This window comes from Molossus molossus, unplaced genomic scaffold, assembly GCF_014108415.1.
Source record: "Molossus molossus isolate mMolMol1 unplaced genomic scaffold, mMolMol1.p scaffold_m16_p_16, whole genome shotgun sequence".
NCBI lineage: Eukaryota > Metazoa > Chordata > Mammalia > Chiroptera > Molossidae > Molossus > Molossus molossus.
In genome coordinates, this window is record NW_023425351.1 from 19,127,283 (window position 1) to 19,151,111 (window position 23,829).

Sequence of the window (23,829 nt, forward strand, 5' to 3'; positions counted from 1 at the left end):
ACAGCATTATTACAAGAAATGATAGAAAACACCAAGGAAATGTGGTTCTTCCTTCAGTCCTGACATGAGGTAAGCTGAAATGCAGCGTGGACTGCTGAGCTGTATAAGAATGAGGAGGATGTGTATAGGGCTGTTCCTGACCCGAAGGGTAAGGAAAACACTTTGAAGGTATAGCCAAGTGAACTGTGCCACCCCCCACCCCAATCTACATGTTGAAGCTCTAACCCCCAAAGTGACTGCATTTGGCGATAGAACCTTTAAGGAGATAATTAAGGTGAAATGAAGTCATAGCGTGGGGCCTTAATCCAGCAGGATTGATGTCCTTATAAGAAGAGAAGACACTAAAATGTGGGGCGACAGAAAGAAGGACACGTGAGGACACAGTGAGGGGCAGTGGTCTATAGCCACGGAGAGAGGCCTCACTAGAAACCCACACTGTGGACATCTTGATCTCGAATTTCTAGTTTCCAAAACTGTGGGAAAATAAATTTCTGTTGCCTAAGCCATCCAGTCAATGGTATTTGTTATTAACCTTAGCAGTAGTAAAGGAGATGTCCTTCCACTTACCAGTTTACCCTTTTCTGTGTTTCTTTCTATCCCATCCCACTCAATGGCCAAAGTCCTCTTGTTGCACACTGTCTCTTCAAAGTGACCATTAATCCCCTGTAAGCCCAACCTGCCCTCTTGACTCCAGATCATTTCTGACTTTCCTCCCACAATAGTATGCTGATCCTGCACTTCAAACTCTAAGAAACTTGCCAAGTGACTGGCTTGCCTGTTTTAGTCACTAAAATCTGCAAATATATTTATGAACATGTAGCAACAAATGACCAACCCACTATGAAGTTATGAACACTTCTAATGTTCCCTTTTGAGAAAAGTGTCTATTGGTGGTCCAAGACAATTATGTTTCCCCAGCATCACTTTGGCCACAATCAATTCGAACAGGGTAGTCCTGAGAAAAAGGCAACTTGCAATGGGACAGCCTATCATGCTGCCTATGAAAGAATGTTACCTGAGAGACACTCCTTATTTGATAACGATGAAGTAACCCAATCAGATTGTGGTTCTACAAAAGTTTGAATGCAACTCACACAGAGAATCTCAGTCAGCAAAGTAAAAAAGAACTTGCCATGAGAGAGGTGGCAATAGACACAAGGTATGAGTAGCAGAAGTTATGAGGAAGAAAGAAGAGAGAAAGAAACAGCTGGTAGAAGCAGAGGAAGTGGAGGAAAATGCCAAGACAGAACCTGCTTAAAAGACCACAACAGCAACATTGAGATAGGAAACTATTTAGCTCTCCAAGAGGCCCAGTTACCCAAGTCTGGGGATTTATATAGTATATCGTAGAATAGTGGTTAAGAGCACTGAGCTTGGTAAAAGACATGGGTTATACTTCCAGCTATCCAAATAATTCAGGCATGCACTTAATCTCTCTATGACTCAGTTTGGGTAAAGTGGGAATAAAAGTATCTCCTTCATGGGATTGCTATGTGGATTCAATGACACATTGCTTATAAACTCCTTACTATATTGCTTTCAGATAGTAAAAGCTTAATACATTTTAGCTATTATTATAAGCTCTGTATACTTACAGTGAGCTCCCACTTGATCAAATAAACAAAGTGTGAATCTATTCCTTGCAATCTGAAAGATGCTAACATGTAGTTATTATGACAATGAATAACTCGCCTCTAAAGGATACTTACATTTTGGAGAGGTTTAGTAAAAATTAAGGTGTATAGTTTCCAATACTAACTCTTATTTTTGCCCTAACCAAGGGGAGACATGTGGAAAAAGTTGTGATGCCTCAAAGTAATCAGGCTAAATGGTAAGAAGGCTCCTAGGATGGGCAATGCCACTTAAACCCACTATTCCTTATTTTCTCCTTCCAAAGTTGGGTTTTTACTAAGAGGTACTATTTTCTAAGAAGTAAACTTTTCCTCACAAAACCAGGTATCAAAGGGAAATTATGGTCTGAGTAGTAAGGTCTCCTCAAACTATTGTGGAAAAGTCACTAAAATTAAATAGAAACATAAAATATAATAGTACAGGTGGAAACCAGTTCAAATTAGCTTGATGGGCTGGTTCGTGTGGCTCAGAGAGTGTTGAAGGAAGAGTTGTAGGAACCAAAACTCTGAGACAGGAAATGGGACCCAGAAGACTATCTTTTCATACCTTCCAAACTCTCATGGGCTTCACTTCCTTTTACTTTCTTCTTCTTTTTAATCCTTACCTGAAGATATTTTTCTATTTATCTTCAGATAGAGTGGGAGGGAGAGAGAGAGAGAGAGAGAGAGAGAGAGAGAGAGAGAGAGAGAGAGAGAGGAAGAAAGAGAGAGAGAGAAGAGAAAGAGAAACATCGATGTAAGAGAGAAACATATGTTTGTTGTCTCTAGTAGATGCCCCAACCGGGTACCAACCCCACAACCTAGGTATGTGCCCTGACCAGGAATCGAATCCTTGACCTTTTGGTGTACAGAACAATGCTCCAAGCAACTGAGCCACACTGACCAATGCAAGAATTTTCAACCTTGAGCATTTCCTACTGTTTGATCCTTCAAAGTGACTCCCTGGCATGAATATTAGAAATAATGATGAGTTGTTAGTTCTTTGTTTATAGTCTCTCAAATGTGGAAATGAGCTTATGTTTGCATTTCTTTATTAAATTCTACTGCAAATCAAATACTCCCCCCACTGTTCCCAGCTACATGTAGTCAAGGAGGACCCAATGACTTACTCTGATCAATGGGCTATGTGGCAGAAAGAAGAGTAAGTGTGAGTTCTCTTATATCCGTTTCCCCATCATGTGGCTTTCCAAATGATGGCACTTCCCTGAGTCTAACTTTGTGGAGCAGAGTCCTTCCATCTCTCCTGCACCCCATCTCCCTGCCAATTATCACTGAATCTCCAGCACAAAAAATAAAACTATGCTGTATTAAGCCTCTGAGATCTTTGAGTTCATTTATTATTGAAGCATAGCCTATTATCTCCTGGAAGTGAAATGCTGTATTAAAAAAATAAATTGTATAGAGCTAACTTGATGGTTGGCAACACGTGGTTAAGAGACTGTTATCGAAAGTAGGCAGGATAATAATTCCATGTTATGCAGTGGTAAATACTTTGTAAAATTGTCACCAGTAATAACTTGGAATAAGATGGTATACTTAAAGCATTCACATCTCTAAGGGGAAGTGTGTGAAAAACAAAGTGTTAGTAGTATGTCTAGGTTATTATTTGATGCATTTTGCAAGGACATAAAGAAAAAAAGAAAGAGATGAAGGATTTTATTAAGTAGAAATAAAAGGAAAGGGAGACTTTCAGAAATCCAAGAGTGTGTCATGTTTGAATAGCTTATTAATTTTTGCTCCCAAAGTAAGAGATAAAATTTGAGAAAAAGTCCATTAAAACCAAATACTTTTGGCAAGAATCAGATTAAGAATATGACCTTCATGGTTACTTAACACCTCTTAATGGTTTGGAATTTCTGAAGGAAAAAATCAAATAAAGAATCTGGTTTTACCAGTTACTACTCCAGAGAGGCTAAAATATATTGAGAAAATTTAGGGGATAAAAAAGCAAATAAATATAGTAGATCAAAGGTCTATATCTCTAAAGAAGTATAGCGTGGAAAATGAAACTGACTTTCAAACAGACAGTGCAGTTCCACAGTCTTCAGAGATGTGTACTTCCAAGGAAACTATGAACTTGGAGTAAAAAAGTCCACGAGCCTTAGATAACTGAAATAACTGAAGGGCACCCAATCTCCTATATAAAGGGAGTGAACTGAAAACCCTGGTAACACTTAAGGAGACTGAGGTCTGTATGTTTCAAAATATTGTATGTACCAGACTTACCTGGGGAATCGGCTGGATGTGAACTTAATTTGAACTTAAACTTTTTTATGTTACTTCAAAGGAAATGGGTTACTTTGCTAAGCATATGGCTACATTGCCCAGGACATCGTAGAATATGGCAATTTAGGATCATTCCAGCTTAATTGATGCAACTCTAAATGTTGTAACTTTGAGTGAATAGAATGTATGGTATATTGATACCATCCAGCTCCCAGCTGGAAAAAACACCTGACCTACCACATCAATGAGTGAGCAACAGTGACTTTGGCTTCCTCTCTCTCTCCCAAAAATCTTGAAATAAAAACAAGCTAAATACATCTGGTAGTGGTTAAGACAGAAAAAGACTGACCAATTCAGAGATTTAGTTTGTACACCACGTCCCCCTTTTCAAAAAGCTTGCTTACCCACTTAGCCTTTTGAGGAAATAAATGCTGGAATTTATCAATGTTTAACTTTATGGTTATGTGTTCTTGAGTGTATATTTCTACTCAAAGAACTAGATGTTTGCTGTGACCCAGGTAAAACAGAAATTGAAACTAAAATTGAAAACTCAATCTCAACTGAGGGCATATTCTACAATTTATTTTGGATGTGGCTGGAGAATACAATGGGAAAACAAGAGCTTCTCAGATTGTGCTGCCAGGGGTCATGGAGAACAAAAAAATAGGAAGCTTTTCCCAGAGACCAGAGTGAGGTGCTAACAACAACAAAAACAAAAGATACTCTTACACACACACACACACACACACACACACACACACATCCATGTAGGAGGTCTTCACCACATCTGTCTAGTGTGATTTCAGAATTTCTGGGTTCAGTAACTGCCAAGTATCTCCCATCCTTCCCTTCCCAAATGGGAGTGCTTACTGTGGTTAGTCTGTCTCTCTTCTGTACTATTGTATATTGGGTATGTTGGGGTCAGGGGTTGCAAAAAATTTGTATTTTTGTTTACACATCTCCAGAACAAGAAGATAATGTACAGATATATAGTAAAGATAAGACAACAGCAAAAAACCTAAATAGCTAAAATTGGTTGTAGTGACTAAAAGAATCTTTGGAGAGGAATTGAGTGTGTCCTTTGTGTGTTGAGAAGAGAACTAAGATATTATTAGTGACCCCAAGAGTTGACTATTGCAGAAACATTCACTGCTCATCAAATATCCCTGTGCTTGACCCTATTTCCTAGTACCCTTGCATATAGGCAGGGCCATGTGACTCATCCTCACCAATAGGCTGTGAGCAAAACTAATGTGTGTTACTTCCAGGCTGAAGCAGAAGAGTAGGCCCAAGTTCTCCAGGCATTATTGTTGCCTGCTCTGGCCCTTGGGTGACCAGGTCGAACAGAGTCCAACCTTCTCCCCAACCCCAGTGTAAACAAGAAAGAAACCATTGTTTTTGGAAGCCACTGGGACTCCAGAGTTCATTAGTTCTTTCAGCTTACCTACTGATCCTGACCAATAGAAACTCTAAAATTCAAAATCAGCCTGCATATTAGCTAATAGAAATACAGTATCAGTGAAAATCCCTTATAATATATATATATTGAGATGTACATCACAAAACTATGAAGAGGAAAAAACCATCATTACGGCTAACTAAAATATTCTTACTTTTGCAACTTGACCTTACTCTTCGTATATTTTCCAGTTCTTAAACATCAAAGCTAGAAAAGTACTGTTTTACCACTGTGATTTCATTTTAACATCTCTCTCATAAATATCAATATTTCTCTGGGTAATATCTCATTCTGCTTGAATCTCAGACTCCAGTGCACCCCACATGGATAGAGCCTTTATCTGTCATGAGCCAACCCACAGAAAGCACCCTCTCTTCATCCAAACCTAGACGACAGCAAACCCAGCAAACAGGGTCCTTTAAGGTATTACTAAAATGAGTAGTTGATTCGGAAATGTCAGGCACAAGGTCAGGCAGCATGAAAAATACTTGTGAGCAGGCCACACTATCAGCCTTGGCATTGACTGCTTACACAAAAGGGGTACATGGAGAAATCCTGCAAACAAATGTGCAAGTAGCTGCAGTGTGAGGAGTTGAAATGAAGGTTAAGTGGATTGTGCAGAATATCAGCACAATGTCAGTCAGAGTGATTAAAAAAAGAAACCCATCCGGAAGTCTCTGGTTTATAGTTAACAGGCCAAAGTTTTAAGCAAAGACAATCTAGGTACCAGGAGACAAAAGACAGATTCAACAGTGAAGAACATCTACTCAGTAAAAGGCCATTATTCTTACATGGGAATTGTAAATAATATAGAAAGGTAAGTATTATCACAAACAATATAGGGCTAATGCTCATGAATGTAAAGGGAAATTGTACACTTTCACTGGCACTTTGGGAAAAAGTAAATCTTCTAATATATCGAGCATATCTTTTCTAATCATCAATAAAGGTGACTTATTTTAAACTAATTTTTTTTACTCCAATCAGGACAAGTAAATTTGAAAACTGCTTTTAAAACTTCCAGAATACAAGACTGTATTTTGGCAGCTAGTACCTTTTGTAAATATATTAGGTGGGTTCTATCATATGATCAAGCAGGAGCATTCTGAGTTTATGTCTCAGGCTTAAATAGGCAGGGATAGTTTTCTTCCATAAAGAGTTCTCAGGAAGGAGACTATATATTTATATATACACATATATAAACAGTTATTTATATATTGATAAATATAAGTGTGTATAGATATAATGTATGATTTTTTCCCTACCTCAAAGAGTTACAATGAATAGTGAATAAAAACCGCCCTGGCTGGTTTTGCTCAGTGGTTAGAGTGTCGGCCTGTGGTCCAGAGAGACCCAGGTTTGGTTCCCGCTGAGGGCACGTATCTCGGTTGCAGTTTGTCCCCAGCCCTGGTTGGGTCGTGTGGGTAGCAGTCACTCGATGTGTCCCTTTCACATTGATGTTTCTCTCCCTCTCTCTCCTTCCCACTCTATCTGAACAAAAAATGGAAAAAATGTCCTTGGGTGAGGATAAAAAAAAAAATAGTGAATAAAAACTGAAAGGAAAAACCAAATGGACAAAGGTATACAAGTTTACTTTTAATTTTGAAAAATTATTTTTAAATCATCAGCTTATGTAACATTTAGGTTTTGGTCTTGGTTAATGGCTATAGAATAGACTAAAGGAGAAAGAGAAATCAAATAATTAACATCTCAGAACAAAGGAAAGTCTAGAAGGTTTTTAAAGGGATCCAGATCAAGAAGAAATGAGAAATATTAGAGTGGAAATTAAATGGAAAATTTTTTTGTATGTTTTAAAAAATTTACATTTGATGCCACTGCAAGTCATTACCATGATTAACTATAGCTTTGAAGTTGTCTTTTTCATTGGTTTATATATAATCAAAATCCAGCAGCAACCTCAGATTATTTTGGTGTGTGTGTGTGTTTTTTTTTTGGGGGGGGGAATAATTATTCTATATGAAATTCATAGCTTTATAAAATATTTAAAAATACATTTGTAGGTGGGAGGATTATAACATCCTTTATCCATTAATTCATTCATTCAGTCTTCTATTCAACAAATATTTATTTAACTCCTGTGATGTTCCAGGCACACTTCTAGGTGCTTGGGAAGCAGTAGTGAACAAAACAGAAAGATTTCTACCACATGGTGCTTACATTCTATTGGAGAGAGAGAGAGAGAAGAGAGAGAGTAAAAGACAAGTAAATAAATCTATAGTGCTATATCAGAGTTAAAATAATTCTGACAAATTTAAAGTCTCTATAAAAATATAATAAAAATTACTCTAAAATACTTCACAAAGTTTCTTCTTTTAGTAAATATGGAAACTTCAGATAAATACAAAGAAGAAAATCACGTTGTCCAACCTGATAAAAGCAAATTTACATGTAATCTCATCATGCTATCCTATGATTTTACCAACTTGACAATAGGCAGGAAGTACTGTGTTTGGTATCTTGCTTTTCTTCACTTACCATTTTATAAGTATTTTTCTTTGTCTTTAATAGTCTTCAAAATATGTTTTTAAGAGTTGCAAATATCACCAGCTATGTACAAGAAATTGTAATGCTTTCATTGTTTTTGACAATTTTCATGATCATGAATTAAATTCATATACACAAATATCTATCTGCATAGCTGACTATATCTTCAGCATAGGGTGCATAGGGTTCATAAAGTGAAATTACTGGGTCTAAATGTATGTACATTTTATGACACTTGATGTATGTTGTACAAAAGATTTACAAAAAGGTTGTACTTTCTCACTATTATCACATATCAGATAATAAGTAGATGTGAAACTTCTGACAAAACTATACCTTAGTGTTATTTTAAATTGCATATCTCTTTTACAAGTGAGGTTGATTTTAAAAAGTAGTTTTGTGCCCTGTCTGGTTTGGCTCATCGGTTGGAGTATCAGCCTGTGGACCAGAGAGTCTCAGGTTCGGTTCCCGCTAGGAGCACTTACCTTAAAATATTTTTGTTATGCATTCACCACTCTTTAGTGAATTCTTTGTCATTTGCTTTTTATTTGATATATGAGATATTTCATGTACAAAATATATATATTTGTTACAGTTTTTCCAAGAGGTGTTTATATCTATACTTTTATACCATTTTTACATTCAAACTGATTTTTATGTACTCAACCTATTGATCTCTTTTCTTTGTGATTGCTTCTATTTCTGTGCGCTTGAAAAAACTTTTTCTATCCTAAGACTAGTAAAATATTTCTTATGTTCTTCTAGTTTTTAAAAATAATTTAACTTTTATATTTAGCTCTTAATCTATGTGGGATTAATTATGGTGGAAGAAGGCTTTGAGTCTTTTCCAAATAGTTCATGTTCTTACCACATTTATTAATAAAATAATCTATCATTTGCCCCATAGGTCTGTGATGCCTTCTTATCTGTTATATTTGCACACACAAACACACCTCTGATCTGTTTCAGAGATTGCATTAATTTGATTGAAAGATTCTGTTTTTAGGGTCAGGGGGTGGTGTGTGACGGTTCCAGTACTTTTTTTTCCAGTGTTGCAAAATTACAATAATTGTTAGTATTGTCTTGATGGACCTGGGGAGGAAAATGGTAAGGAGGCATTTAGGACCCAGGGGAAAGCCGGCTGGGTACAGAAGGACAGATCTCTGGCTCACGTGCCTCCTACCAAAAGCAAAGCCCCCTGGAGCCAGGGCTCTCATTCAGAGCTTTCTAGAGAAATCTGAGCCTGCCTGCCAGAATAGAGGATCTCACCTACTCAGCTCAGCAGCGAGGACACCTGCAGAAAAACATTCCCAAAGCAAGGCTGGGCGGCCGTGTAAAGGTGTTTGTTGCCTTTTTTCTCCCTTCTGTATTTGCAGAGCCTCCCCACCTTTCCTCCCGCTCCTGCGATGCCATGGCTGCGGCGTTTCAGCACTTCGGTGCGTGGACAGCTCCCATCTGCAATCCCTCCACACTCCATCCCTCCCGCACCCTGCTCCCCACCACCTCCGGGTCCTTGTCCTCCCCGCGCCCGCTCAGCCTGCGCTCCCTCACACCACCAGCACCCCCATCGCCACCATCGCCGTCATGATCTCCACCATCACCAGCGCCGTAACTACAGTCAACACAACTGTCACTTAGACAAAGCCCGGGGTCCGCAGGGTAGAGAAAAAGAGCCCAAGTTTTCAGGCATGCGAAGGAAAGTTCAGGTGGACGACACCTCTGAAAACAAAGAAAGACGCCTGCTTGAAAGAAAGGAAAAGTGAAGACAGGAGAGACCCAGGGCAGGGGACAGATGGAGCACTTGCCAGACACCAGCAGTTAGCCAGCTGCCTTCGGTAGATTAAGGACTGTTTAGTTCAGGAAATTAACAGGGCCTGGGGTATAATGTTATTCCTGTAAAACCGATATGTAAACTCCATCCGTGGTTCTGGTTTTTCAATGAAGAATCACCAGAAAGCAGAGTGGGGGTGACTGATGACTCATATTCACCCACACTCCCGTTTTCCTTCCTAATTGTTTATTGCAGAAACTCTGAAATTAAGTTTTTTTTTTTTCTTAAATGTTTTGTGAAATAATAACCGCAAAGGTGAACTCTGTAGCCAGAGTAAAAACAATTAAAGTATTGTGATGATGAAAACCTAACAAATGTGGCTCTCGTTGGAAAGTACTATTTGTTCAAATGTCTTTTTCTGTCTACTTATTTCATTTAAAATTTCCAATCTTAAACCTCTCTTTGAAGCAGAGAACATAGATCCCTTGCCCAAATGGCCAAAGTAGTAATGATATTCAGAGCAGATGGCTTGGCTTTGTTCATCACTAGTCAAGGACTGACTTGGATTTGGAAGGTGAGATTTTTGCATGCTCTCTCAGTAATCAGGCAATAACACCATTTTCCTGTCATAATAAAGGGTAATAGAGTGCAAAAATTGAAAAAAACATTTTATGTAACTGTTCTGTCATGCTCTGCTTTTAGAGTGCTATCATTTTCCATCTCAGCTGAAGGGAAGTTGGAACCGCTTTCAAATATCTTGAAGGTCCAAACCCAAGTTATAGCACCTCTTTAGTTTAGCTGGGATCATCTGTTTATTAAGAACTAATAAACACTAGAAAAGTGCACAAGCCTGTCACAAATAAAAACCTTTTGGTGAGTGCCCATATGATCAATGATGACTGAATTGCAAAGTATTGGGTGTTTTTATTTTTGGCAAATTGTTTTTCATAAAATCAACATCTTAATTAGAAATAAGATAAATCAAATTTTGAAATAATGCCAGGTCTCATGTCCACACCAAGTTTAAACCAGAGCACAGAAAATGTTTATTTAAAAATTGCCCTTGTACATTTATTCTGCCTTTTTAAAAAGAGGCAATAAAGCAAGTTTTGTCTAAACCAGCTTGCTCATCATGAGAGGCATTGTCAAAAATAAAGAATAGTCACAAACAAGTAAGTATCTTCTGGAAGATGTTCTGAGAAAAAATTCACACCAAATACTCTTCTTTAATGTCAAAAGTTACTTGCTACTAAACATTGGCATAATTCTACCTGCCTCTAAGTTTCACTCAATTTTAAACTCAAACCAAGAAAACCAGTGGAAATATGTGGTGAAACAGATTTTTGAGAAGAAGAAAATTTGGTCATCTATATACAGTTACTTAGATTGGTAATATTCACAGTAAACAGGACCCTTCAAGTCCTCAACCAATAAGATTCTAAAAAGTCTCTTGTCTGTATTCAAAAAATGGTTCAGCCCAGGCAATTTTTATTTATTTATTTATTTAAATTTGTATTTTTTTTATCCTCACCCGAGGACATTTTTCCATTTTTTGTTCAGATAGAGTGGGAAGGAGAGAGAGGAAGAGAGAGAGAGGGAGAAACATCGATGTGAAAGGGACACATCGAGTGGCTGCCACCCGCACAACCAACCAGGGCCGGGGACTAACTGCAACTGAGGTACACACCCTTAGCCGGAACCAAACCCGGGTCTCTGTGGACCACAGGCCGACGCTCTAACCGCTGAGCCAAATTGGCCAGGGCAAGCCCAGGCAATTTTTAAAAGTGCACATATTGCCAATTCTAGCTCTGGTGAAATAGAAACTCAGGCCAGGAATCCAGTACCTCCAATGCACTGTCATTCTGTATTTAATACAATTTCCCGAGGCTGGAGAAATTTCTAAACAATGCTGCTTTGATGAGATTTACAGGTATCTGTCTCAGAAGTGCTTTCCTCTGACTGAAATATTATGCTGAGCTTATTAATTATTATAGAGTGCTATCCTGGATTCTTTTTTAAAAATTTTTTTTTCTATTAGGGGCTATTTTCTTTTTTTATGTTTTCAATAACAGAACTTCCTAATTTTTATTAATGGATTTAAAGATGAACAGAACACATTTTCCAGCAGAGTGGTATTGTGCACCTTTGTAGAGATGCTCACAGAGGGGCATAGCCTTTGAAAAGCATGGAAGCTAAAGCTGGGGTACTTTATTTCCCAAAGTGGGAATCAGAACTCTTCAGAACTGGTGGTGTCTTCTTATTTCTACAAGCTTTCTAAAGGGACATTTTATTAATCCTAAGAAGTCTATTTGTGACATTATACAAACCCTCATAACACAGCCATTCTTAGTAAATGGATTCAGGCAGATTTGGATCCTCTCTGCTTTCCTGTTACACGGCGACTCAGATGGAGAAGGTAATACAGCAAAATGGGTATGCAAAACATCAGGTTTGGCCACATGCAACCAGCCCAGAAATAGCCCTTAAAATTGCCAAGAAAGATCTTTTGCCTCGTTACATTCTTTCCCTCAAATTTTGATGATGGTTCATTTTATCTACATTTCACTGGAATACATTTATTTCAGAAGAATATCCACAGTGTGAATTGCCCCAATATCAGCCCCAATTGTTATATGTTTCATAGACCTGTTTTGTATCTTCTCTGGCCAGGTGACCCCATGCAGTTCCTCTTTATGGCCCTATTATCCTGTGACAGGGAGTGTCAGAGAAAGTTTTCTGTGTGGCAGGAGATTTTCTTCTTCCTGACTTGTGAGCCATTGTGTTTGGGATAATCCACTCTTGCTTCCTGGACCCTCTTAGCCAAATCTGCAATTCTCAGATATTTGAAGACCACCATCTCCATCAAGTCTCCTTTTTAGCGGTTCTCAACCTGTGGGTCGTGACCCCTTTGGGGGTCACATATTTCTGGGGGTGACTCATAATAGTAGCAAAAGTACAGTTATGAAGTAGCAACAAAAATAATTTTATGGTTGGGGGTCACCACAATATGAGGAACTGTATTAAAGGGTTGCGGCATTAGGAAGGTTGAGAACCACTGAGTTAACATCGCGTCAATTTGCCTTTTGTTCTTATGTAAAGTTCCATACTTTTCTATGTGTCGAGTACATAGTATATTTATGCTCATTATTAGATGGTTTTTAAGGTAGTAATAGGGAAGTCATGGGAATGGCAGTGGGGAGTGGCGGTTGAGAATTCAAATCTCAGGCTCTGTTAATAAAAGAGCTCTAATCTGACATGTGGTCAAAATAAAAGTACAACAAACAAAACATGAGATTTTTCTTTCTTTTCTTTTTCTTTTCCTCTTTCTCATCTTCCTTCTTTGCTCTCACCTTCTTTTGCTTTTTTCATCTTTCCATCTTTCATTTTCTCATTGTTGTTGGTTGATACGTATGTAGAGCATGTGAATGGGTGTAAACAATTAAAAAAGGTGATCTGAGAAGCTACTGTGAATGCCAGGACTCCAAAAGGAAACAGCATATTGGGATGCTTTTATTCTCTTCTTGGACAACATAGCACTGCTGTCCACAGACAGTGTGAGCTCTCACCTCACGGACCATTAACTAACCTTCTCAACCCTTTGATTCATTATAAACCCTTTAGACCATTGCTTCCCAGACATTAATGTGCGTATATATTACTTGGGGATTCGGCTACCTGTTCAGCAGGTCTGGGTGGGTCCTGACAGTCTGTATTCCTAACAAGCTCCTAGGTGCTACTGATACTGCTGATTCACAGACCATACTATCGGAAGCAAAGACAAAGAGCAGTTTTCTTTTTTCTTTTTTAACATTGCCATCTTATGTCTTATTAAATAATGGTACTCACACTACAGCAAAACAAAAGCCATTACATGTTTGGAGGCAATAATACCTCAGAAATCATAGCTCTGGTTGGGGAGGACGTTATACGAACAGCCCATTTCCTCCCACCTCACCCATGCACACCCAGCTGCTGGGCTCCCAGGCAGGTTTCTTAGCTCAATACCTGCTGCCCTCACCTGCCCCGTCACATCTGGGAGAAGAGTCTCATAGACGTGCTGGGAAAACCACTGAGTGGGAAGGGGGGCAAGTGGGCTTAGTGGCCACCTTTGGGTAATCCTTGCCTTTTTTACAGTTTTTCAGATTCTCCCCCTCAAAAAGAGTTTATTCTTCCAATTGTTTTCCTTTCTTCTACTCCCACTGATACTGCTAAGAAGCACAATGAATGCGTTTTTAAAATTGGGACATTGACTTCAAATGACTTCTAATGAGGATAGTTTAATGGCATAAAAAAAACACTCCAGCCCTGGCCGGTGTGGCTCAGTTGGTTGGGTGCCATCCTGTGCATGGACAGGTTGCATGCTTCATTCCCAGTTAGGGCACATACCCAGGCTGTGGGTTCAATCTCTGGTCAGGGTGCATACAGGAGGCAATCAATCAATGTTTTTCTCTCTCCCCCTCTCCCTCTCTCTCTGTTTAAAATCAATAAAAAAATAAATTAGAGTCTAAATATTTCTTTAATTTAAAACTTTCTACTTAATATAGTGAGGTGGCAGGCAAACTCACACCTTCCTTACAAGTTGTCTTTGCCTTCAACTCTTTGCATTATCTGTCCCAGAGCAAACTAAAAGAATACAAGTTTTATAGATGGTTAGAACTCAGGACACTAGAATTCCTCTGTCAAATATGTTCACTTTATTCAAGTTCTAATTCTGATCTGGCATCTATTTGGGGTAGAAGTTCTCAGTGTCTCTACTCTGATGAAACTCATTTCAATTTACTTTTAATCATTGTTAAGAGCAAGAACAAATGAGAGCAGATGACTATATGTTTAGTTTCTATTATAAAGGGCACCCAGGGTGTTTATACAATGAATATTTATGTGGCAAGGATAAGCCTAAGTACTGAGCTAATTGTGATGGAAAGTTGACTGTGAGCCAGGGACTAAATTCTCCTTCCTCTACACTTTCAGATAATTAAAGGTCTCCCCTTTATCTTTCCAGACTACTTTCCCTGCCCCTGGAACAGACAGTTTAAATCTGCAAGTTGGCTAATGGTTGATAGAAAGTCAATGGTTTGGGAACCAATTTGTTACTCAGAGGGCTTATATACCTGTGCCAGCACTTACTCAGAGAAGTCCCACAAGTCCTAATGGTCAACCTCAAATTCACCATTTGGAAAAGACTTCTTACTGGTCAGCACCAAAGAATGTTGGAATTAACTAACCCTCTAAGATTTCCAGATAGGCTCCACTAGCAGTAAGGAAGCAAATCATTTTTCAGAAAATATTTCAAATTTGATCACTGTGATTTTTAGTTTTGGTCTAGGTGTATCGGCAGCATCTAATTTTATTTCGTTCAGTATAAAAATTCATTTCAGCATTCCTAAGGGAATATATATACATTCTGTTGAAAACAATTTGAAGTGAGATTTTTAGAAAGGTGAAAAGCCATAAGGGTTAACCTAATTTAAAGTATACATCCTTAAAATTGTTCTTTGTATTACCAAGAACACCCAGAAGCAATACATATTTGAAGTATTGTTAGTTCATTATTGATGTTCCCATATTCAAAACAATATTTAGGCTTTATAGGTTGTATCTTTCTGGTCATGACAACAATACACTCTTTCCTCTCACAATTTGGTCAGTTTTACAGCATCCCTTGAATAATCCTTCCTAGGATGGGTAGGGTGTGGGTGTATGCCTGCTGTGTGCCTGAGGGATTGTGAGGACATTGGTACTCAGGATGGTGTATAGACAAAGAACCTATTCTTTTGTAGAGGCAAGACAGGGTCATGGACAGAATAAGAGTTTTGGATCAGGTAGGCTTGGGTACAAATCTTTGTTTTTCAGTTATACTTAATCTATCTAGATTTCAGATTTATTCCTTTTTAAAGTGTTTTCTCAGATTTATCCTTTTTTAAAAGTTTTCTCAGATTTATCTGTTTTCTCAGATTTATCTGTTTTTAAAATGTTTTCTTTATTGTTGAAAGTATTACAGATGTTCCTCCTTTTTCCCCCTCACTGACACTGTTGTCTGTGTCCATTGGTTATGCATATATGCATATCAGCTCTTCAGTTTATCAGATTTATCCTTTCATCTACTAAATAATAACTTAGTTTAAAGGGTTGGTGTAGAGATTAGTTCATATAACATCAAAGCCCTAGGCACATAACAAGCAGTGAAGGAACTTGTTTGTTTACATTTCCCACAACTTTAATACCAGCTCATTATACAACTTCAAGCCAAGTGCTTAGCTGTTCTGGGCCTCAATATCCTTTTATTTACCTGGAGACAACAAAATAATGGTATCAACAAGAATATCACAGTAAATATATAATGTGGAATGGAGCTTTTCATTGCCAAAGCACTTTTACTTACATTATTCCACACAATCCATCCTAAGCATCTTCCAGGGAATTATCTTTCTTCTACATATTGCAGGATCATTGAAACAATAAAAAAAATAATTGACAGAAAATGCTTTGAAATGATATATACACACATGCATAATTGTAGACAAGGCATGGTTATTATTCTGATTGCTTCTCACTATACTTAATGTGTGTTTCTGAAGACAATAAAATAAATGAGAATAATAGATTACAAAATAACCAAAATAGATTTTATTTGAATTAATATACTTTTGAAATTACTTTTTTTTAAACCTAGACTTCTTGGTTGATAAATACATATTAGTGTGTGTGTTTATAGGTGTGTGTGTGTGTGTGTGTGCTCAAAAATGTACACATTCCTAAGACAATTCTGAACAAGAAAATATACAAATACATTTTTTTTCTGATGGAAACTTGAGATGAAGTATGACTTTGGAATTATAGATGGCATGCTTTTAAATATCATCATGTGGAGACTCTTCTTTTCTCTTGCTTATACAAAAAATAGCACTAACTAAATTTCTATTTTATTAGAAAAGGCATGGATTAGAAGTAGAAGTTAGTTTCTACCTTGGGCTCTTCAGAGGGTGTGGTGAGCTATTTTCCATGTATTTGGAACAATCCCTAAGTAAAAAAATCACTCGGGACCCAACCAGCAATGGGAGAGATGGTTTCTGAGGCTCACACAAATTTGCCTAAAGGGTTCTTTTTGGTTAGCAAGCACATTTCAATGCCCAGGTCATGCTTGACACTCTGATGGCCATGCCAAAGTATCAACTCTTCAAATAGAATAATGGGGTCATTGATCTGGCATTTTAGCCAAAGGAAAATACATAAAGGAAGAGAAAAAATTTGTAATACCTGGAAAAAGCATAGATAGTTAAGGTTTAAATAGTTTCAGTCATCTTTTGATGAAAAAAAGAAGACATGATGATAATTGGACATTTGTAAGTTATGGTGTTAGGCTACGTATGTATGTGTTGCTAACCCCTAGGCATAGCTAAGTTTTTGGAATGGTAAATTTGGAATGGATTTTAGAGAAGGAGAGTGAGGCTCTGACAGGAAAGGTCTTTCTGAAGGTAACACAGGTCGCAAGTAGTAAATGTGAGAACTTCTCTGCAACACACAAGAGGCCAAAGAGCATAGTAGTAAAAAGCATGGGACTGGAGCATGGGACTTGGGCTTAAACCCAGTTTCTGCTTCTTAGTAGCTGTGTAAGCTTGGGAAAGTCATTTAACCTCTCTATGGTTCAGACTCTTCATCTAAAAAGTGTTGACAATATTAAATAATGTGCCATATAAAAGAAGAGTATGAAGTATCTCGGACATAATAAACATAGTTATAATAAATAATACATTATAGCTATTATTATTATTAATGGCTCCAGGACAGAAAACTACTTATGTGATTGATACCATGTATAATGTATCCTTTTATACTTGTTTGACCAATTCAGAAAAGTTAAATGAGAAGCAACTTCTTCACTTGAACTAAAGAGTGCAGTCAATTGAAAATGCTACATTCTGGAGAACATTCTTATATAGCATAGTATTTTTAGTGCCTTAAATACTATCAGTTGAAGTTGTTATTTAAGTAACAGTCTATTTAGACTTCTGAAATGAAGGATTTTTCTTTAATAAAAAATATCTATTTCATCTTAAGTATGAAACCCAGTGACCCTGGTTTGGATAATCTCCCTAGATGCTTCCACTGTATGCTGAGCACAGAATAAAGATATAGATTGAAGAAAATTTATTTCAGATATTATAGATTGGAGGCACAGCTATGTGTGGAAGTGGGCCATGAAAAATGCAAACTCAACTCCCCCCTTGAACCCATAGTAATTTATCTCAAAAACATTGTTGAGCTCCCTGAACTGCAAAGTAAGTAACATACTCCCAGCAGCTTTAAATCTTCTGCAAGGGACAAGCCAGTACTATTCTAAGCGCTCTGCACCATGGCTTGGAACTGTGCACATCACCCAGCATACTTCCAGGGGTGATGACCTTAAGTCAAATGTGCCCAGGTTAAGTTCTCCCAGGGAACAAAAGATTTCAAATGAGAAGAAATGAAAAATCAACTGCAGTGTCCTCATTGGGTCCTTGGTGCCCAAAGGAAAGGGAAAAACACTTACTAAAACAATGTTTTGAATATTTTATTTATTTATTCTCTGTATATTTATTGAGCACCTACTCTGTGACAGGCCCTGTTCTAGGCACCAAGAATGAGAGGTGAACATCACAAAACTGATCTGCTCATGAAGCTGACCCCATTTGTACCAGGGACTTTATTAAAGATACACAGATGAATGAAACCCAGCTCTCCTCTGCAAGGAGTTTGGAGAAAAGAGGGAGAGAGGGAAAAGATGATAAAGTGGGTTGCGGTAGGAGCTCATGCCCTCTGAAGATCAGTAAGGGCTTCCTGGAGAACATGATCTCCAGCATGATGCCCAAAGGGCAAAGAGGAGTTAACCAGTGGTCACTGTAGGCAGAGAGAGCAGCTTTTCCAGGGCCCATAAAAATGAGGAGAAACTGCTGTGGCTCAGTGTGCTATGTGGTCAGATGGTGACAGGTAGGGACCAGATGATGAAGGGTCTTAGAAACCATGTTACCTAGCTTTATACTTTATCCTAGGGCAATTGTAACTATTTATTTTTATTGATTGATTGATTTGATTGATTTTAGAGAGAGAGAAAGGAAGAGGAAGAGAGAGATAGAAACATTGATAAGAGAGAACATTGATTGGCCACTTCCTGCATGTCCCCCACTGGGGATTCGGGCCCACAACCTGGGCATGTGCCCTGACCAGGAATCAAACCAGTGACCTCTTGGTGCATGGGTTGATGCTCTACCACTGAGCCACACCAGCCAAGCACAATTGGTTACTGTTGATTGAAGTCAATCAAGGAGTGACATGAGCAGATTTCAGCTGTAATTTAGAGGATAGACTGGGAAAGGTGAGGCTGGCATCAAGGGCACCATGGGAGATGGTTGCAGTACTAAGCAGGTGAGGGGCAATGTGCTCCAACAAAGGCAGTGAGGATGGATGGGAAACAATGGGCAGATCTGAGAAACACTATGGAAGTGATTGTCTGGAAGTAGATGGTAACGCAGAGGGTGAAATAATAGCTGACTCCCAGGTTTCTAGTGTGGGACACTGTACAGAAGATGATGTCAGTCACTAAGAGATAGAGGTGGAGGAGCAAATTCAGAAGAAGGAAGTATGATTAGTTCAGTTCTAACATACTGAGTCTGTGGTGCCTGTGGGGCATCTCCGTGGAGGTGTTCAGTAGGCAGCTGAATATGTGGCCTGAAGATCAGGAGAGAGCTATGGACTGAAGTTATCCGGGTAAAATAGTCAAATCCTGGAGACTGCAGGGGCCTGGAAAACATCACATTGACGCAGTGAGCACAGAAAAAGATGACTGAGCAGGAAAGGACAGAAAGCTAAGAGAATATTCTTCAGTCACAGAAAAGAGTGGAAGGATGGGAAAGTTTTAAGAAGAATGAAGTCATCAGTATCAAGTACTGACAGAGATCACTCATACAGGCACTAAAATCTGTCCATTGGACATAGCTACAGAAAGGCCATTCTCTAGGAGGGGGACCACCCAGACTGCTTTGCCTGGATGGAACCATCCCAGTTTATGCCTGTGGTTCCAGCATTATTATTCTTACTGCTCCCTAGTGTCTAAATTTGGATAATAAATTACAGGATCATCCTGGTCATTGGTTCCTGTAAGAGCAGTCAAAGAGATTGCGGTGGATGTTGGGATGAATTGGAAGAGAACTTTTTGAAGGGGTGTGGTGAGGCTATTAAAGAGAGAATTTTAACGTCAGGTAGTCATTGAACTAGATGGATTTTCAAGTTTCTTCCAATCCTGGGAACAATTCATTGCATTATTTTTTATTACTAGTTCTTTTTCTTCCTTTTATATCAGTGAGAATCAAGAATCTTCTATTTCTTATCTCCACACATTACAGAGCTAAAGGCAGTTTTGCAAAGGCAATATAAAGCAGAAATGTGTGAGTTGATTGTTTCCATTAAGTACTGCTAGTCCTAAATTAAGCAGAATAATCATTTGGCTTTTAAATTACTTTGTATGATAAAACATTACCAATAACAATTAGGTTGGGAATAAATATTCTGTCTCTTATTTCAGATACTGTTGACTTAGGAATGCTAGGGATACAATACAAGCCTCCCAGTTTATTTATGTATTCTGATTTTTAGAACTACCAGGTTAGATAAAACAGATGTCTGAGTTTAAACATTTATGTGTAAAATGAGAAAGATATGGATGCCTCTCCGGATACCATTTAGGTGGAGAAATCATAAAGAATGTATCTGAGGTGATTAAAATGACCATTATTATGAGTAAAGTAATATCTGAACAACAACTAATTTTATATAAAATAGAATAATTTTTAAGCCTGTATAGATATCGCAGAAAGATGACAATGACAAATACTAACAACCCTTGGAAATGTCCATGGGTGAGCAGCCTTTCCCAATGCTGTTGAATTTGATTATCGAAGGTCAAGCTTCCAGTTATGAGCCTGCCCTTCCTGCTCCACCCTCCACTGTTGTTAGTTCAGTTCTTACTAATTAAGTACCTTTGGGGTTAGAATAGGGTGAACTTAACAGTCCCTTGTTATTGTTAAGATGGAAATGACTGCCTTTAAAAAGGTGGGGGATGAGGATTTCTTCAAAAGATAGTTCTATTTGAGAGAAGAGGCTAATGGGAAGCAGTAAATTGTACAGCAGCCATAATTTCTCTGCCACATCTGGGCCTGAGAATAGCCCCTAAAGCACGCTGTAACAGAAAAGCATCTTTCTCTCTTCTCACTGCCTCTCGGGGCAATTAATAACAGTGCAATCTATCACTAATCTGACCATATACTATTATGTTAGCTAGTCAATGTAACTGAAAAGTTCCCGAACATATTTCAAATACTTGCATTATATGCACTTTGTCAATAAAATTATGCCAAATATACCTTGTAAAGATAATTTACCCTTATTCTTTGGATATCTAATCTAATCAAATCTGAAGCACAATGTGCTGCTTTTCTATCTCAGATCCAATTAATTTTCCCAGACTTCCTTTGTATTATCTCTGCTTTGTCTCTCTTGTTTAGCAGGAGCAATGGCCTCGGTTTGGCATCTCTTGTGGAGGGCTACCACCACATAAGACCTGGATGTCCTACGCTTTCCAGGGACAGAAGGAGACCCTTGATCTGTCGGTTTCAGTGGAAGCTTGGTAGTAAAACTACTGTTGAGTGGGCCAGGGTTTCAGCAGACCAGCACATGAATGGGACCAGTTTCTCTTCTTCCCAAATATCAGAAATTAAACACTTGGAAAGGAGATTTGGCCAACATGACCCATTTACAGGTTGGACTCAGTCCAGAAACTATAGAGAAAGCTCGTCTGGAACTGAATGAAAACCCAGATGTTTTACATCAGGACATTCAGCAAGTCAGGGACATGATCATCACTAGGCCTGACATTGGATTTTTACGCACAGATGATGCCTTCATTCTGAGATTTCTCCAAGCCAGGAAATTTCACCAAGCAGATGCCTTTAGACTCCTGGCCCAGTACTTCCAGTACCACCAGCTAAACTCGGACATGTTCAAAAACTTCAAGGCCGATGACCCGGCATTAAGTTGGCACTCATCGATGGGTTCCCTGGAGTGCTGGAAAACCGTGATCACTACGGCAGGAAGATTCTCCTGTTGTTTGCAGCCTACTGGGACCAGAGGAGGTAAATGTAGATACCGTCTTTACTTGTTTTTTTGTTTTTTGTTTTTTTGTAGATAGCGTCTTTGTTTTTTTTGTTGTTTTTTTGTTTTTTGTTTTTTTGTAGATAGCGTCTTTGTTTTTTGTTGTTTTGTTTGTTTGTTTACATAAGCATAGCCACTGCATGTTGGGGCTGTACAGCTTTATAGATAGTGGGCTTTCATTTAAAAAATATATTCCACATACCCACAAAGGAAGTTTTAAGGCCACAAATTTACTGTCATCAAATAATAATTCCAGATTCATGGCTATTTTTTGGAACAACAGAATCATAGTGTTAGAATTGTAAGACACCTTAGGAGTCACTAGTCTCTTCATTAAAGTGAGTCATTTATTTATTTTATTTTTTTAAATCTTTACCTGAGGATATTTTTTCATTTATTTTCAGATAGAGTGGGAAGGAGGAGTAGAGAGAAAGAGAGAGAGAAACACCGATGTGAGAGAGAAACATCGATTGTTTGCCTCCTGCACGACCCCGACCAGGGCCCGAGACAAACTGCAACTGAGGTACATGCCCTTGAGCAGAATCAAACCCACAACTCTTTGGTTCGTAGGTTGACGCTCTAACCACTGAGCCAAACCAGCCAGAATGTGAGTCATTTGTTTTAATAAAATTGAAAGCTGTTCTTCTAGAAGAACCATATATTCTGTCTGTAGTGTTCTCATCTTTAACCACCACAACAAAAATGGATTCGGAAGATAGCTTTAAATCAAGTGTTTTCAACACATAAAGTAATTTCTTGAATCCCCTCCATAAGTTTAAAATCCTATATCTTTTCTGAGTGTGAGAAGTTTCATCCTGAAAATTCTATAAAGAACCACAAACTCAACATGTCCCTGGCTGAATGCATCACCTTCTCTGCTATGCCTGCCCTTCCATCCATCCCTCTTCTTGAGCCAGAAATCTGGGTGTCATCCTGGGCTGCTCCTTGCCTTTGCATCTCACATCCAATAAACTGCTATGTCCGACCCTTTTCTTTATTTTTTTTTTAATCCTCACCTGAGGACATTTTTCCATTTTTTGTACAGATAGAGTGGGAGGGAGGGAGAGGAAGAGGGAGAGAGAGGGAAACATCGATGTGAAAGGGACACATCGAGTGGCTGCCACCCGCACGACCAACCAGGGCCGGGGACAAACTGCAACCGAGGTACATGCCCTTAGCGGGAACCGAACCCGGGTCTCTCCGGACCGCAGGCGGACGCTCTAACCGCTGAGCCAAACCGGCCAGGGCCCGACCCTTTTCTTTAAAACCTCTCAAATCTCTTCCTTTTGCTACCACTACTGTTGCTTTGGTTTGGGTTCTTATCGTTGTTCATTTGTGTTACTATGACAGCTTCCTACCTGGTGTTCCCACCTCTGATCTAGTGCCTTCTGAGCCATGCTTGTCTCCATTGTGGCCAGCGTGACCCTTACAAAATTCCATCACATCACTCTCCTGATTAAAATTCTTCAAAGTAAAGGAAGGCCCTATGTGACCCACTTTCTGTACCTCTGCTTTACCCTCTGCCCTTCCTCTGCTCTCTGGCCCAGCTGGTTGGAAGTCTTAGCTTTGCCTTGACTAGCTGAGGTTTTTACGTGCCTTTTAGATTTGTCCCATGAGACACCTGAAGGAGAGACCAACCACTTCTTGTTTCAATTCCAACCATTCTAGACACTGTCTGATTGATATCCATCTTCATGGTTCTTCAGGAAGGCGGCCTTCATAACCCGGCACTTGAGTTAGGTGCCCTTCCTCTGTTCATGTTGCCATTAAAGCATTTACAACAGAAGTGTAAGAACCACTGTTATCATAGTTACTATTTTTCCTACTTACCACATAATCTATTGAGTCTTTATATATATTGTTTAACCCACCAAGAACTTTTCATGACAGAAATTGTTATTATTCCTGTTTTACATTTGACGACACAAAGTTGTCAGAAGTTCAGTAACTCACTCAGTGCCACACACTAGTAAATACAAAGAGGGAGTTGAAGCCTGTTAGTGTGACTTGAGAGAGAGTTGACTTAGCCCGGCTGTACTGTAACTGTGTTTACT

General features: G+C 38.7%; 1 protein-coding gene across 1 annotated transcript in view; it reads left to right on the forward strand.

The window, feature by feature from the left end:
- The first annotated feature begins 21,047 nt into the window (after positions 1-21,047).
- The window catches only part of CLVS1 (clavesin 1), a 172,461-nt gene continuing 169,679 nt past the window's right edge, over positions 21,048-23,829 (forward strand). The window contains 2 exon segments of the mRNA XM_036264106.1: positions 21,048-21,642; positions 21,645-21,756. Of these exon segments, the coding sequence (XP_036119999.1) occupies positions 21,303-21,642; positions 21,645-21,756 (452 nt within the window). The 5' untranslated portion in view covers positions 21,048-21,302.